This window comes from Leptonychotes weddellii, chromosome 16, assembly GCF_054177405.1.
Source record: "Leptonychotes weddellii isolate Sample4059 chromosome 16, ASM5417740v2, whole genome shotgun sequence".
Classification (NCBI taxonomy): Eukaryota; Metazoa; Chordata; class Mammalia; order Carnivora; family Phocidae; genus Leptonychotes; species Leptonychotes weddellii.
In genome coordinates this window covers 50,435,136-50,451,781 of record NC_138384.1, presented here as the reverse complement: position 1 = coordinate 50,451,781, position 16,646 = coordinate 50,435,136, and the positions used below count along the sequence as shown (strand labels likewise).

At 46.8% G+C, this 16,646-nt stretch overlaps 1 protein-coding gene and 1 long non-coding RNA gene across 2 annotated transcripts in view; one reads left to right on the top strand and one right to left on the bottom strand.

Moving 5' to 3' along the window:
* Positions 1-8,700, top strand: part of LOC102739849 (uncharacterized) — an 11,363-nt gene extending 2,663 nt beyond the window's left edge. The window contains exons 2-3 of the mRNA XM_031018694.2: positions 778-904; positions 2,169-8,700. Coding sequence (XP_030874554.2) covers positions 778-904; positions 2,169-3,787 — 1,746 coding nt within the window. The 3' untranslated portion in view covers positions 3,788-8,700. The remainder of the gene's footprint in view (positions 1-777; positions 905-2,168) is intronic.
* Positions 1-16,646, bottom strand: part of LOC145717701 (uncharacterized) — a 25,511-nt gene extending 8,865 nt beyond the window's left edge. The window contains exon 1 of the long non-coding RNA XR_014141106.1: positions 16,175-16,646. This is a non-coding gene — a long non-coding RNA (uncharacterized LOC145717701). The remainder of the gene's footprint in view (positions 1-16,174) is intronic.

Here is a 16,646-nt window from a genome sequence, read left to right as displayed (position 1 = left end):
GGGCTTTGTGCATCAGGAGGAAAGAGGAATGCTGAGGCTGGTGAGGGGACAGCATGAATAAAGGCAGAGAGACCTGGAGGTCCCAGAAGTCTTTGTGGCCCAGCCTGGATGGCTAAGGGTTAAAGGTAGGAATAGGATCAGTTAGAGAAACTGAAGGAAGGCTGGGTGCCACCTCTGGAAGTTGGGACTTTTGGAAGTCTGGGTCAGCATGGGATCCTGGTTGACCTCACCAAGTTAGCCACATTTTGGACACCCATCTGCAGAGTGGTATGTAGGGTTGCTGGGAGGAAGAATGGGCCATGGGATGGTGGTGGAGTCTGGAGATGTGTGGTACAAAGATGGACGTGCACATGCAGAGGGAGTATGAATTGATGGACTGGAGTCCTGGTCCTGGGGGCCTATGTGAGATGAGCCCCAATTTGGTTGTTCTGGGAGGCAGGGTCTGGGAAGCCAGGGGAATTGCCTGGTAGGAGGCAGTGAGGCCCCACAACCAGGCCCAGAACTTGTGGCAACTATCTGCCCACCTCCCTGCTGTGTGAAGGAGGACACAGTGATCAGTGGGACACAAGGAGACAATGGCACCCATGGCACTGGAGCTTAGGGAGAAGGGTGACCTAGGAGTGTGTTGGCAGGGGTGATCTGGGGGTTAGAGACTACCCACCAGAAAGGTGGCAGCATGTAGGTCACAGGCCTAGGTCTGGGTTCATCTTTGTATTTTTTTGTTAGTTTTTTTGCTGCCCTGTGGTCTGGCTGACTTAGCTGTCCTCATCATGACAGGACTGGGGGACCTTTGAGGACGTGGCCGTATACTTCTCCCGGGAGGAGTGGGAGCTCCTTGATGAGACTCAGAGGCACCTGTATCACAATGTGATGCTGGAGAACTTGGCTCTTGTGGCCTCACTGGGTAAGGCCCTCCCCCCCCACCCCCGCTTCCTGTTCTAGTCTCTGTCCTTCCTTTTCTCCCAGGAACAGCTCTGTCTTCCTACAGCTGAGCATGGGTGCTGCTTCCTCCTTTGGGCTATGTGCTGTGTGTGCAGAGCTGGGGCACAGGCAGAGCCTGCTCCTTTCCCTGAGGGGCTCCAATATCTGCTTCCCTTTCTGGGGAAGGGCTCAGGACTGGGGGTCTCAGTCTGGCTGCCTGAGTTTGTCTAGATCAGTGGCACCTCTGTGCCCAGGTTCTTCCCCCCTTTTTTACATCAGACATTTCCAGGAGCCTGGCTATGTCATGGACTACAGACACTGACGTGGTTATTACTCGTGGCGACCACTGGGCTCTTCCTGTGAGATGCTCCTCAGAGGCTTACTTTGTAACATTGAGTTTTCTTCCCAGTTGCAAAGATGACGTGAGCTCCCTCTGGTCTGCCACAGGGTAGGTTGCCCTTGGCTGGCCCAGCCACTCACCCACCCTGTCTTTTTCCCAGGACTTAAAACTTTCAGGTCTTGTGTGGTTGCTCACCCGGAAAAGGACAAAGAAGCCTAACAGGGTGGACATAACTCCATATACTGCAGGAGAGGCTGGGAGGGCGTCTGGCTCTAATGAGTGGGAGCTGGAGCAGAGCTGACATGGGGGCTGGGTTCACACTGTCCTGGGCACCTGCCCTGTATCCACTAGTGTTTGTTGCTGGGGCCAGTAGCCGAACTTTACTCCATTTTCCTTCCTCATTCTAGACACCACATTCTTGCCATTTCTACTTTGTCCCTGGACACTGCTCTTATCTCTGCATCTTCCTCATTCCCCTCCACTCCTCCCTTTACAGGAATGTCCCACATTAGCCCACAGTCAATGTATTATGAGATGTGCACATATCCTCATATAGGCTTTAAGCACCAGATGCCTGGTTGCAGCTGGATTTCCCTGGGCTCGTGCACACCACTCTGTCCCCTGTTCCTATCAGAGATCTGGGGCCTGCCTGTACTGGGTCCTGCTGAAAGCTGAGGAATTGCAGTTCCTGCCTCTCCTCCCAGCCGGAACCTTACACCTGTGTTCTCATGTGCTGAATCTTCACTTTCGGTGGTTTTCCTGGGCCCAGTACTGCACCACAAGCTCTACCTCACCCTGACTTGATCCTACAGACTCATTCCTAAATTTGTCAAATCCACATCTGTGAAGGGGCTGCCCACTCCCAACAAAGCCTATATACACTTCACCAGTATTTCTCTGCTTTCAGGTTGTTGGTGTGGAGTAGAGGAAGCCCCTCTTGAACAGAGTGTTTCTGTAGAAGGAGCACTCCATTTCAGGACCCCTAAAGCATGTCCTTCCACCCAGAAGGCCAACACCTGTGACATGTGTGGCCTGGTCTTGAAAGACATATTACACCTGGCTATGCATCAGGGAATATACCCTAGGCAGAAACCGTACAAGTGTGCGACATGCGGGAGAGGCTTCTGGCTCAGTACAAACTCTCACCAGCGCCAGAAGGAGCACAGTGGAGAAAAACGCTTCACAAGTAGCGAACGTGCTAAGGATGTCCTGGACAGCCATGACCTCCTGCAGCATCTGGCCACCCACAGCACGTGGAAGCCACACAGGAGCACCACGCACAAGGAGGCCTTCCACCCCAACTCTAGCTTCCAGCAGCAGCAGAGAGTCCACGCCACGCAGAACCCCTTCAAGTGCAGCAACTGTGGGAAAGGCTTTCTAAAGGCCTTCATGCTCCTAGACCACCTGCTCACTCACTCCAAAGAGAGACCCTGCAGATGCCCAACAGGGGGAAATGCCCCTAAAGAGAACTCCACCGTTGTTCATCCCCAAAAAGATCACACTGGAGAAACATCCCATGTGTGTACGGAATGTGGGAAGGCCTTCAGCCACCTTTTTAAACTGAGTACACATCAGAAAGCTCATACTGGAAAACCACATCACAGTTGCAGTGAATGCGGGAAAGCCTTCACCCGAAAACACTCCCTTGTTCAGCACCAGCGAGTTCACACTGGAGAACGGCCTTATGAGTGTGGCCAGTGTGGGAAGGCCTTCACTCGCAGCTTCCATGTTGTTCGGCATCAGAAAGTTCACAACACAGAAAGGCCTTATGAGTGCAGACAGTGCCGGAGAGTCTTCAGCTGTATCGCCAATTTTGTTGAGCACCAGAAAATACACACTGGGGAAAGGCCGTATGCGTGCAATGAATGTGGGAAAGCCTTCATTAACAGCTCTCATCTTGTTCGGCATCAGAAAGTTCACAACACAGAGAGGCCTTTTGAGTGCAGCGAATGTGGAAAAGCCTTCCGGCAAACCTCCAAACTTATTCTGCATCAAAGGAGTCATACGGGAGAAAGGCCTTATAAATGCAACCAGTGTGGGAAAGCCTTCAGTTGCCCCTCCAACCTTGTTCCACACCAGCGAATTCATACTGGAGAAAAGCCTTATGAGTGCTCGGAATGTGGAAAAGCCTTTAGTCAAAGCTCTGCCCTCATTCAGCACCAGAAGGTTCACACCAGAGAAAGGCCTTATGAGTGCAGTAAATGTGGAAAAGCCTTCAGCTATAGCTCGAACCTTGTTAAACACCAGAAAGTTCACACTGGAGAAAGGCCTTATGGGTGCAGCCAGTGTGGGAAAGCTTTCAGTGAGAGCTCCATCCTCAGTCAGCACCAGAGAGTTCACACTGGAGAAAAGCCTTATGAGTGTAACAAGTGTGGGAAAACTTTCCGCTACAGCTCAAACCTCTCTAAGCACCAGAAAGTTCACACTGGAGAAGAGCCACCTGAGTGCAGTGGACATAGGAATGCCTTCAGCCAGAGTTCCAACCTCACTCGGCACCATGAAGGTCATACCAAAGAGAGGCCTTAGGAGTGTGGCAAATGTGGAAAACCACTAACTAACCGGGGCATTTTCTTGTTCACCTTAATAGAGTTCACTCCTGAGAAAACTTCTGTGAAAGGAACCTTTGTGAAGAAGCCATAAGCCAAAAATTGAAAAATACCCTAACACCCCTACCAGGAGATTGCCAGATACATGGGAAGCTTTCAGAAGCTACATCACACTTTCTAATCTGTCCAGGTGCTTTGCCAGATTATGTCACTGCCAGATGCCATCTCACTTCTACCAGCTGGCAGGTCCCCCCACAGCCTGTCATCTCAGCATACTCAGGGAAGGCTGATTTTGTGCTCTCTCATTCCCTGGAGGGAGACATGAGTGATGGGAGCTCTTTGGGGTGGCCTCATTTTCCATTTCTGCCCTGTCCCCAGTGGTTCAGGCATAGCCCTGACCTCTTTCTCTCCAGGGGGATCTGAATGGAGTCTGAGGACTTGCAGAAGTAGTTCCCTCTTTTGTGGGTATTGGGGTTTTTTTGGTTTTTTTAAGGTTTTATTTATTTATTTGACAGAGCAAGCACAAGTAGGGGGAGCAGCAGGCTCCCCTCTAAGCGGGGAGTGCAATGCGGGGCTCGATCCCATGACCCTGGGATCATGACCTGAGCTGAAGGCAGACGTCTCCAAATCACCCAACCCTGGAACTGCCTGTCCCCAGAGTGTGTGATAAAAAAGGATGGCCTTCCCGTTGAAGCCATCTTTAATCTCCATCGTGTGCAGGGGGAGATGGAGAACAGAATTGGCTCTAACAGGATAAAGAGGGAGAAAGGCCTTAGTGGGAGACCTCAACTTCAACAGCAAGATGGCACACAACAGCTTGCAGTCTAGGCCCAAGGCCTTCTGGGACAGGCTGAAAGTCTCTGGGTTAAATCTTGTGTCCTGGATGCCAGAACGATCTGATAGGCCCAGAGCTTTGGGCATTGGGTATTGCAATCTCTAGTCCTTCCTGGGCAGCAGGGGTTGGGTTCTTTGTTCCTGGGAATGTCCCACATTCTCCAGTAGAGTTGAAGGGCCACTGTCTCCTGGGACCTATCCATGAGTAAGGCCCCTGATGTCCAGGTTATCGCTGGATGTAAGATCTTCAGGGGCCAGGCAGAATCATAAGTGGGTACAGAAACACTGGTTTTGAAGTGAGGGAGTCAGTGAGACTGGCAAACAGAGGAGATGCTATGCTTCAGCCACATCATACCCACTCACAAGAATTGTGTTCAACTCCACATTCAGTAACAATCACATCAATGGCTTTCAATCAGCCATGGTAGAATTTATACCACAAAAAAATGAACAAACAATAGTTCTTTGAAAACAAACAAAAAACAACTGGAAAAAAAAAAAACAACCCTGATATGGAGTGTTTGCCAAGCTTGTTGACACTGACTTTGGCCATAGGAGAAACTCAGCTCTGCAGATCTTAGGAAGTCCTGCATACTCTCATCTTGTCCTCTAGCACGAGTACACTGACCCTTTACGATGAGTATGCTGCTCACTGCTGGAGCAAATAACCTAACCTAATGGTGATGTGGATTCCTGTAGTCTCCCTGCACTGGTCACTTCAAGGCCATCAATGCACAGGCAGGAACCCTGGGACTATAGTCCAGGACTTTTGTGGCTCAGCCAGTATTCTAGGTCAGTGTGGTGTCCATGGTCTTCATCATCTGTTTTTTGCTGCCACTGAGACAAGGCTGTCCCTGGGTACAGGGATCAGAGAGGATGGAATCAGCATTTGATTTGCCCCCATTTTCTGGTTTTCCAAGAGTGAGAGATCCATATGCTTATGTGAAGCCTTTTGATTTTATAAATGTTGAAAACTTCTATACAAAATTTATAGGTATATAAGCAACCTATATATATGCGCTACACATGTGTTCCTGGTCCAACACTTGAAACAGTCAGAAAATAAGCAAATCAGCTGTCAGGAGCCCAGGGGTCCCCAGATATGAAGGCTTTTGGCACGGTGTTTACCCCACAGCATGTGGCAGAGGAGGGGGCACTGCTGTTGCTACTCCACTCAGGACCCCCCAGTTTCCCGAGGCTGACCATGTGAGGGATGGCAGGATCCCAGGCAGGCTTGTGGTCAGCCAAGCATGTGGCAGGTCTGCCTAAGTGCTCCCTGCATCCCAAGGTATCATGGCACCCCGTGGACCTTCTGGGTAGAATAATTGCCTTCCATTAACATGGGGGGCTTGGAGTTAGAACCAAAGTCCATTTGAACCTTGGGGTATCAGGCTTCCAAGAAAAGGGATCATGGATCATCAAGAGCTCAACTCCTTGTACCCATGTGGCCAGCTATGGTTAGACAGACCTCAAAACACTGCTCCCAGTGCATGAATGAAGTCTTCTGTCTCCTACTCTCCTCACCAGGGATCTGCACACACCAACCAAATTATTGGAACCTCAGTATTTCCCTGGTGGTACCAGAACATAGCAAACAAAGGTCTGTTGGTTCTGAGTGTTTCATCTCTCCACAGTACCAACTTATGTGAAGCTCAAGTCCTCCCAGCTTGATGAAGTATACAGGGGTCCTCGGCCTGCTCAGGCTCTCCCTCCTGAGTGTAACAACTGCCTTGCACCAACATGGAAGGGCTGCTTGGGATTAGAGTTCAAGTCCAGCTGAGCCATGTGGAGCTCAGGCCTGCAAGCAAAGTAGGGCAGACACTCATCATGAGAACTCAATCCCTTTTATCCTGAATGGTCACCTGTGTGTAGACCTTGTAAAATGAATTCTTTTGGCAGAGTCCTTGATTTGGTGAAATGGCCCTGACTTGAACCTGACTTCTGCTTTCCCCATCAGGGCTCTGTGCAAGGCAGCTGGCTTGCTGTGTGTATGTACGTGTGTCTGTGTAGCTGGGCGTGGGCGTGTGCATGTGCATGTGCTGGAGCATCTAAAACAAAGCCCTTGTGGCTCAGCGTCTATAAACTGGGGCTACTAATGTTCATCTTGACTCTACAGGAGGATTGTCCTGTGAACCAGCCACAGAAGAAGGCAGTGTAGAGTGATGGTGAGAAGCAGCCCTTCTGATCATTTGAGCCCTAGATCCACTTAGTCCCTGAAGCCAGATGCCAAGTGTACTTTTGGGTTCCATGTACCAAAATAGGCCAAGGCAATTCAATAGGGGAAAAGATAATCTTTTCAACCAATAGTGCTGGAACAACTGGATAGCCACATGTAACAAACCTCTATGTTACCTCAAGTCATATGCAAAAGCTAACTCAAAATTCATCACAGACATAAAACTTAATAAAACTTCCAGAAGAAAGCACAGTGACCCTGGATTTGGTGGATTTCTTAAATATAACAAAAAGCATGACAAGAAAAAGATGAATCAATTGGATTTGATCAAAATTTTTAATTTTTGCTTTTCAATAGTCACATCAACAAAATGAAAATGCAAGCCACAGACTGGGAAAACTGTCTGCAAAAAAATTCTGACAAAGGACCTGAATCTAGAATATATGAAAAATTCATACACCTAATAAGACAACCCAATTTTTAAAAATGGGCAAAAGTGACTTGAACACTCACTTCACTAAAGAAGATATATGAATGGCAAATAAGCACATGCCTTCTATGTAAAAGGTGTTACTATTTTTTTTAAGATTTTATTTTTAAGTAATCTCCACACCCAACCTGGGGCTCGAACTTAAAACCTTGAGATCAAGAGTCACATACTCTGGGGCTCCTGGGTGGCTCAGTCATTAAGCGGCTGCCTTCGGCTCGGGTCATGATCCCGGGGTCCTGGGATCGAGCCCCGCATCGGGCTCCCTCCTCGGCGGGAGGCCTGCTTCTCCCTCTCCCTCTGCCACTCCCCCTGCTTGTGTTCCTGCTCTCGCTCTCTCTCTATGAAATAAATAAAATCTTTTTTAAAAAAAAAAAGAGTCACATACTCTACAGATAGAGCCAGCCAGGTGCCCCTAAAATGTGTTCTTTTATTTAAAGTTCACAACACTCCCACAGGTGTTCTATAGATAGTGAGGTGGTTAAGAGTACAGACCGTGGAGCTACATACTGTACATTTATGTACCAGCTGATAATTAGTTGTATGCTCTTGGACAAGTTACAAAGTCTCTGTGATTCAGTTTTCCCTATATTTAATTGATAGTTTGTATGGCTGTGGCAGATATGAAGGTTTGCAGGTCCTGAGAAACTCTGTACAACATCACCCCACACGGACACGGTCATCAAAGCAGAGTCATGGCTGCCCCATAGACAAAGCACAGGCACTCCAGGTTGCCAGTCTCCAATCCCTATTTCCTCATACCCAGTGATTATCACTTAATATACCCACCTAGTTCTTATATGAACGCAGGAGGTAACCCTGCCTAACAGGGTCTGGTGTCTAGAGGGCATGTCTTTTTAGCCCAGGAGAAGAGCTTCCTACCATTGTTGCAGGGGGTATGCTATGAAATATGAAACATCCTCTAGAACTAGAGATCAGCAGCTTCTTCTGCATCACTATAAGGTTTTTAGAACCACTTCTCCCTTCCCTAGGTGAGCTTTTGGTATCTGAGTTAAAAGATTTAGAGCAGAGAATCTTTCAGCCTTTCCCAGGAGGGCATAGGATAGAAATGCAAATTAGGATATACACTGGAAAGGAAGAAGTTAAAGTGTCTTTTTTTTTTTTTAAAGATTTTATTTATTTGTCAGAAAGAGAGACAGTGAGAGCACAAGCAGGGGGAGCGGCAGGCAGAGGGAGAAGCAGGCTCCCCACTGAGCAAGGAGCCTGATGCGGGACTCAATTCCAGAACCTTGGGATCATGACCTCAGCCCAAGGCAGATGCTTAACCGACTGAGCCACCCAGGTGTCCCTGAAGTTAAAGTGTCTTTATTTACAGATGACATGATCTCTGTGTAGAAAATCCCAGGTCCATTAAAAGTAGTGCTTAGTTGGTTAAGTGTCTGACTCTTGATTTTGGCTCAGGTCATGATCTCAGGGTCGTGGGATCAAGCCCTGAGTCCAGGCTCCACGCTCAGCGTGGAATCTGCTTGAGATTCTCTTCCTCTCCCTCTATGCCCCTGCTCCCTCTCCCCCTCTAGCTCTATCTCCCTCTCTAAAAAATATATATGTATATGCAAATATGTGCAATATATATATATATATATGCAAAAAACAAAAACAAAGCAGAGCTGCTCAGTTTCCCATACAAATCATCAAATGAAATTAACGAAGCAATTCCATTCACAGTAGCCTGAAAAAGAATGAAACAGGAATAAGTTTAACAAAAGAAGTGCAATTCTCTGAAAGTACTCTGAAAGCTATAAAACGGTGCTAAGAGAAATTGGTGAGAAACATTCCACGTTAATGGATTAGCTGATTCGTTTTAAGATGACAGTGTTCTCCAAATTGATATACAGATTCCAGATAACAAGATGATCCTAAATTCACATAGATAAAGACTTACAACAGCCAAAACGATTTTGACAAGGAACAAAGTTGGATTTACTTTACCTAATTTCAAAAGTTTCTATAAAGCTATAGTAATCAAGACAATGTGGCACTGGCAAAAAGACAGACATACAGATCCGTAGAACAGACTTGAGAGTACCGAAATAACTTTACTCAACTGATTTTCAACAAAGGTACAATGTGTAAAGATGGCCTTTTCAACAAACAGTTCTTGGAAAATTAGGTATCTACATGCAAAAAGATGAATTTAGACCCTTACCTAACACTATACATAAAAGTTACCATGGAATGGATCATAAATGGAAATATAAGAGCTAAAACTATAAAGCTGATAGAAGAAAAATAGGAGAAAAATGTTTACTTTGGGTTAGGCAAATAATTTTTTAGATATGAAACCAGGAGGCAATATGTAAAAGGAAAAACTAATAAATTAGACTGTGGTGTCTAAATGGGGTGTCTCCCGATCAGATGGGGAACCCCAAATGTGGGGCAAAGATCAGGTGGAAATCGGTGGCACAGAAGGTGAAAGGAGTCACCTGAGGCAGAACAAAGGAGATAGAAGTTTACTGACTACACCACAAGGGAGGGTGGGCAGGTCAGCACCGACAGGGGCAGGAGCTGTTTTTAAAGGAGGAAGATAAGGACAGTGGTGACATATGGAATTCTCCTTTTTGGTAAGTGTGCCTAGTTGTAAGTAGCCTACTATGGAATCTTTTTTTCAAGATTTATTTATTTAAGAGAGAGAACGCACATGTGCACACATGAGCGGCGGCGGGGTGGGGGGGGTGGCGAGGGTGAGAGAAAGGGAGAGAATCCTGAGCAGACTCCCCCTGAGTGCAGAGCCCCGTCGCAGGGCTCAATTCCACGACCCTGAGATCATGACCTGAGCTGAAATCAAGAGTCTGATGCTCAACCGACTGAGCCACCCAGGCCTCCTGGGCCTATGGATATTTTGTGGTGGGCCGCCTGATCGGCCTGTCCTTATTCAGCCAGGGGGGTCACTGTGGGCTCTTTCTACATTCCCTTGCTTAGGCCTGTTTGCCTAAAAGCAGCCTCTACATAGACTTCATCAAAATGTAAAATATTGCTCTTCAAGGGGCACCTGGCTGACTCAACTGGTAGAGCAAGCGACTCTTGGATCTCAGGGTTGTGAGTTCAAGCCCCATGTTGGCCTTAAAGCTTACATTAAAGAAAAAGTAAAATATTGCTCTTCAAAAGATGTCATTAAGAAAATTAAAACAAGCCACAGACCAAGAGGAAATAAACACCTGTACATAAATATGGGGTCTTGATACAGAATATATAAAGAATTTGTACAACTCAATAAGAAGACAACCCAAGTAAAAATGAACAAAAGATTTGAATAGACATTTTATCAAAGAAGATAAACAGTTAAAAAGCACATGAAAAGATGCCTGACATCATTATTAATTAGGAAAATATAAATTAAAAACCCCTTGAGATTATTATTTGTTGGGTGTAGAGTTTTAGTTTAGGATAATGAAAAGGCTGTAAACATGTATAGCAGTGACAATTGTACAACTGTGTGAATTAACGTCACTGAACTGTACACTTAAAAATAGAAGTTTTATGTATATTTTACCACAATTAAAAAAAATCCTTTGAGATACCATTTCACACTCACTAGGATGGCAACACCAAGTACTGGCAGGAAGGTGGAGAAAACGGAACAGTCCTACAGTACTGGTGGGAATATAAAATGGTAGAGACACTTTGGAAAACAGCTTGGCAGTAAAGAGAGAAACATGAACTTAACATATGACTCAGCAGTCCCACTCCTAGGAATTGTCAGGCAGGAAGACCTTACTCTACCCTCTGCTCCTTCTAACTGGACTTAGAATCAAATTGACATGATACAGATTAACAGGAGAAAATCAAATTTAATGGGCATACATACAGGGAATCAACAGACATGAAATTCCAAAGACAGTGAGGCAACATGAAGCTTACATGAGCTAAGGGTAGAAGTCTAAGGATAGGGGAGAAAGCCCCTTAGCAAGAAGTTGAAAGGAAAGGTTTGGAAACACAAGGTTGCTCTATTATGCAGATAAGTCCCTTAAGTAAAGGGCAATCCCTGTTAATAACTCTCTTCCTATTACAGGATCTCCTTTCCAATGTAAATTAAGCAGTTGTGAGAAAGGCAGAGAGCTTTTCCTACATCTGCTGGGTTTTTTTTTTTTTTTTTTTTTTTTAAAGGGCCATGACCTGAGCCTAAGGCAGCTGTTCAACCAACTGAGGCAGCCAGGGTTTTGATTACTTTTTTTTTTTTTTTAAGTAGGCTCCACACCCAGTGCAGAGCCCAAATGCCTCAGGACCAGAGATCAAGACCTGAGCTGAGATCAAGAGTCGGACGCCTAACTGAGCCACCCAGGCGCCCCTTGATAACTTTTAAATCTAAAAAATCTTTATGCTAAAGTGGCCCATCTTGGGGCAGCCTGCCCTTGGCTCCTATAGAATCTACCCAAGCAAAACAAAAACATATGTCTACACAAAGATTTGGAAGCAAATGTGCCTACTACCATTATTTATATTAGCCAAGAACTGGAAACAGTTCAAAATCTATCAATTAATGATGGATAAACTGTGGTATATCCATACAAGGGAATAAAATGGAATAAAATACTGATATATACAAATAACATGAATAACCTCAAGAACATTATGCTAAGTGATAGAAACAAGACACAAAGAGCTACATATTATATGATTCCATTGATACGAAATATCCAGAAAAGGCAAAAGTATAGATACATAATGTAGATTAGTGATTGCCAGGGGCTGGGGACGGGAGTGGGTTTTGGCTGTAAAAGTGTCCAAAGGAACATTCTGAGGCAATGGGAATGGGGTAAGATAATAATGGTTGCACAATTCTATAAATCTACTAAAAGTCATTAAGTATGCACTTATAATAGGTATATTTTATAATATGTAAATTACACTTCAATAAAGCCACTTAACAAACAGGACTATGGGCTATTCTTTCTCACAGTCCTGGAGTTCCTGACCACATGGTGATAACCAAAAGTATCCAGCCCACTAAGAGATGACAGGAATGCATAAAACACTGGTTAGGAGTACAGCTCTGGGAAATATACAGATCCTTAAGACCCTCTGCGAACCTTCATCTTGCAAGGGCCCAGACATCAAAATGGTGTGCCAGGCTCCCCCATGTCCTATTTTCCTCACACTCAGTTTTCTTTACCCATTAACAGTACTCATTTCATTTTTATACAAACATAAGTGGGTGATATATTACCAGGATCTGGCCTTCAGGGTGCTTCCTTTCAACATTGCTGAGGTGGGAAAGACACTCCCTGAAACACAGACCATCATCTTGCTTCTTCCAGACCCATCACTACCTTTTCTAGGTGAACTCCAGGTCCGAAGCTTCAGAAACACACAGGCTTCATTCTTTGCCAGGGAACACGGGGTACAAATGTAAATTGAGTCACATCTGGACAGAGATGCGCCATGCCTTGCTGCTGTGTCCTCTGTGAGGTGCTACAGGGACCCTGATGACCAATCTAAGAACACCTCTGTCATGTTCTCAACACACTCCTGCTAAACAGGACTCTAATATCAAAGGTGAATTAACTGGTGATATATTCATTATCAAATGGTCCAGAGCAGTCTGAGGTCATGGTACCAGAGCTGGGTGATGACAGGAATGCATAAAAACTGTTAGGAGTACCTGAAGAAGCTCAATGAAGGCATCATGGATGTCAGAAGCAGATTTCACAAGGCCCATAAACAATGGGAAACTTACCCAGAAGCCCTCCAAAAACTATTCCATCACGCCCCTTGCTTAGAACAGGAGTCATGTCCATGTCAAACTCAGTCATGGGTGGGCACCATGATACCACTTCAACGGGTGCAGGGCCACCACCATCCCCCCAGGGGAAGGCAAGCAGGGAACAGGCACTGCTTATGCTGAGCAAGAAGAGGTGACCATCAAACACAGAAGGGCTTTTCCACAGCACCCAGCAGTGCAACAAGTGGTCACAAAGTACAATGTGGCCCCTACAGGCTTCCCCACACACAGGGCAGCCATGGAGTGAGTGTCTCCCCAGGTGAGGTTCTTCTATATGAGGTCCAATTTGTGACTGAAGGCTACTCGTGTAGGGTCCTTCTCAGTTATTAATTCTTTTATATTGAATGAAGTTTTTTAAAATAGGCTGATTATTTAAAATGTTAAAAAAAAGAAAAGAGCAGCTGAAGACTTTACCACATTCACTGCTCTCAAATGGATTTTTTCTAGTGAAGTTGTTGGTGTTGGCAGGGCAGGAGCTGTGGCCAACTGTTCTCCCATGCTGGCTGTACACACAGGAGCTTTCTCCAGTGTTAATATTTCTATGCAGAACATGGCAGGAGCCACAGCTTTTTGCTCTCCTACTCACTATACTCACAATGCAGTAACTTGCTGCAAAATTGGATTAAATCTGTGACAGAAGGCTTTCCAACATCAGCTGTACTCATTATGCCTTTCTCCAATGGGGATTGTGTGAAACAGGTTTAATATTTTCTTGAAAGTTACTGCATTTGTACAACTGTTCTCTGATATGAATCCTTTGGTGCTAACAAGAATGGAGCTCTGGAGCAGATGCCCACATTCTCTGCACTTGAGTCCTTTAGTGCAGGGGGAAGCAAAATTTTGCTCAAGGCTGGGCCATACTCCCTGCCTTTATAAAGGCTTTCTCAAGGAGAACATTCTGGTGCTCAAAAGGAACAGAGCTCTGGCTGGAGGCTTTCTCGTGTTACTACACTCACAATATTTGAAGATATGAATGTCCTCCTGCTTTCTCAGGATGGAGGCAAAGGTGATGACCTCCCCACCTTCCCAACGTACTTGGGATTTTTTTTCCCATTCTGAAATGTTTTTGGTGACTGAACACCTCTCCAGGTAATATGTGTTTACTGGGTGTCTCTTCAGTGTCAGTTCTCTGCAAAATGTCGAGTTGGCAGGGCCTGGTGATAGGCAAGAGCTGTGCAGTGAGGGTGGTCCAGCCAGTGACACTGTGTCCACTTTCCTTTGAGGGAACAAGCAGTCTCATGGTGGAACAAATTTTCAAGAACTACTTAAAGATATGTATCAGCTCAGGACATGTTAAGGGGAGGCTACTGGTGAGGGACCTGGCCAGAAGAGGGGAGAAGGAGAAAGGCTGTAAGGCAAAGGACACAGAGGGATCAGCCAGGGGACAAGAGTCAAGGGAAAGTAGAATGGAGTGTCAGAAAGGGGTGAGAATGATAGAAAAGAGGCATGGCTACTCACTTTGGCACCAGGGGAACGGAGGGCATAGGTCAGGCACCCCACGAGAGATCAGCCCTGCAGGCCCTCCCATACCAGTTTTGTGCTGACCAGGACTGGTCCTCCAGGGGCCCCTCTGGTCAAGATACGATTCAAGCTGCCCTGTTCAGGTCTCCTTGCCAAGTTCAACTTGGGTGACCACATTTAGGGTAGTACAGACAGTCATTCTTATGGGGGATCAAGTGGTTTGTGACAGAGCAAGGTAGGTGAGGATCACCAATGCATCTGGAGAACTGAAGCTCACAAAATGAAGAACCAGGCAAGATCTCAGCAGAAAAGCTCATTGTCCCCACAATCAATGTTGGTGCTCATGTGCCATCACAGGGGCTGACAAGAAAACATGCTGGAGGGGTTTTTTCCTGACAGAAAAGCAACAGGCCCTGATGGGGTTTCTTGGCCAGAAAATAACCTGGCTAGATGTGATCGCCTATGCGGGTTGTGATATTTTTGACCCTTGACCATGATAAAAAGGTCCCGAGGCAAAAGGAGTTGGGGTTGCTAATGCAGCAGTCTGGGAGAAGAGGTGTCAAACATGGGCCAGCACCAGGACCAGCAGCAAATCCCACGGGGAACACACTGGCCTAACCTGGTGAGGACAGGACCATGCCTGTAGCTCCACTGCGCCTTATGAAGGAGCCCCACTTTTTCTAAAAGACATATGTATCCTTCTCCTTAAAGGTCAATGGACTCTGCAATACCCGGCCAGGGAGCAGATGGCTGTGATCTAAGCACTGGGCATGGGACCTGGGGCCCCAGTCTGTCCTGCCAGTCACCTCCCCTTATGTGTCCCAAACCCTGTCCCCTGACATGCCTGCTCACCCTCGGAGGGTGGGCCCTCCTCCTGGATGTGCACTCTCTCCAGATCCACTGGTGTTTGGACAGTGCTTCTCTTTTTCTGCACCAATCTCCTCCACCTAGCCATTGGGCCTTTGTCTGGACGCCCCACATTCACCTCAGGGCCATTCATCTGTAACCACAATTTAAGACTCTCCTTCCAAAATGCCATTCTCAGGCCCTTCCTTGGACTGCAGCCTGGACATCCGAAGCGAAACCAGAACTCCCTGTGTGTTCACAGGTCCATGTATCACCCCCACTCAGAGGTCTCCAGACAATTCGGACTCTACATCTACAAAATCTAACCGCTAATCTTCCCCAAAACATCCTCCTCCTGCCAACCTCCCATCTCAATGAGCAGTAGTACCTGATCCCTCCTAAACCCTTGGGATGATCCTTTATCCACCACTTACATTCACTCCTCACATGTAGCACAAAATCCCATCAATTCCATCTTGAAAATCTAACCGAAATCTGATCACTTCTCTCACCTCTCCTACTTGTGCTCTGGACAGGCCACCACCATAACTGTCCCAATGAATATTGCAGCAGCATCCTCATGAATCTCCCTGTTTTCAGCCTGGCCACAACCCCTCTCCCACCAGTGTGTTCACTCAGTATGTTTACTGGGTATTCACTGGGATACTTTCAAAATCCTAAATCATTTCATGGACATCCCTCTTCTATTAAAAAATTTCTATGACTCCCAGGACCCGGGAATAGAGGCAGAGCTCCTCTCATGCTCTTGGTTCCCTGCAATGGAAGACAAGAAATTTCCTGAGTGTTCTCAGGTCAGTCTCACCTCTGGGTCTTTGCACATGCAGCTCCCTCTGCCTGTACCCTCTACATCTTAACATACTGGATTCTGGGATGAAGACTCGGCACCTGCGAACGCTCCATTGTCCTGAACATCGAGGCTGGAGCTCAGTCGGGGACTTAGGACGCTGGGACTCAGAGCCCAGTCGGTGGGGCCCAGGATACGATTCTTCTGCCGTGACTAGTCGATCCGCTCACTCATCACGCCCACAGGCCCGCGGAGCCTCCTGGACACAGTCCACGGGCTGGCAGCAAGGTCCCTCGGCCAATTCGGATAAAACGGCAAACTGCCAAAGAAATGGCCGGATACCGGAAGTGGCGACCAAAGGACAGCGGCAGTCCCGGAAGCGCCCCTCCCCTAGCCCCTCATTGGCCAGAGTCCAGCCTGGGCGCTCGGAAACGCCCCTCTCCCGGGCGCTCACCGGGATACCCCGAGCGGACGCTCGGTGAGGGGCTTT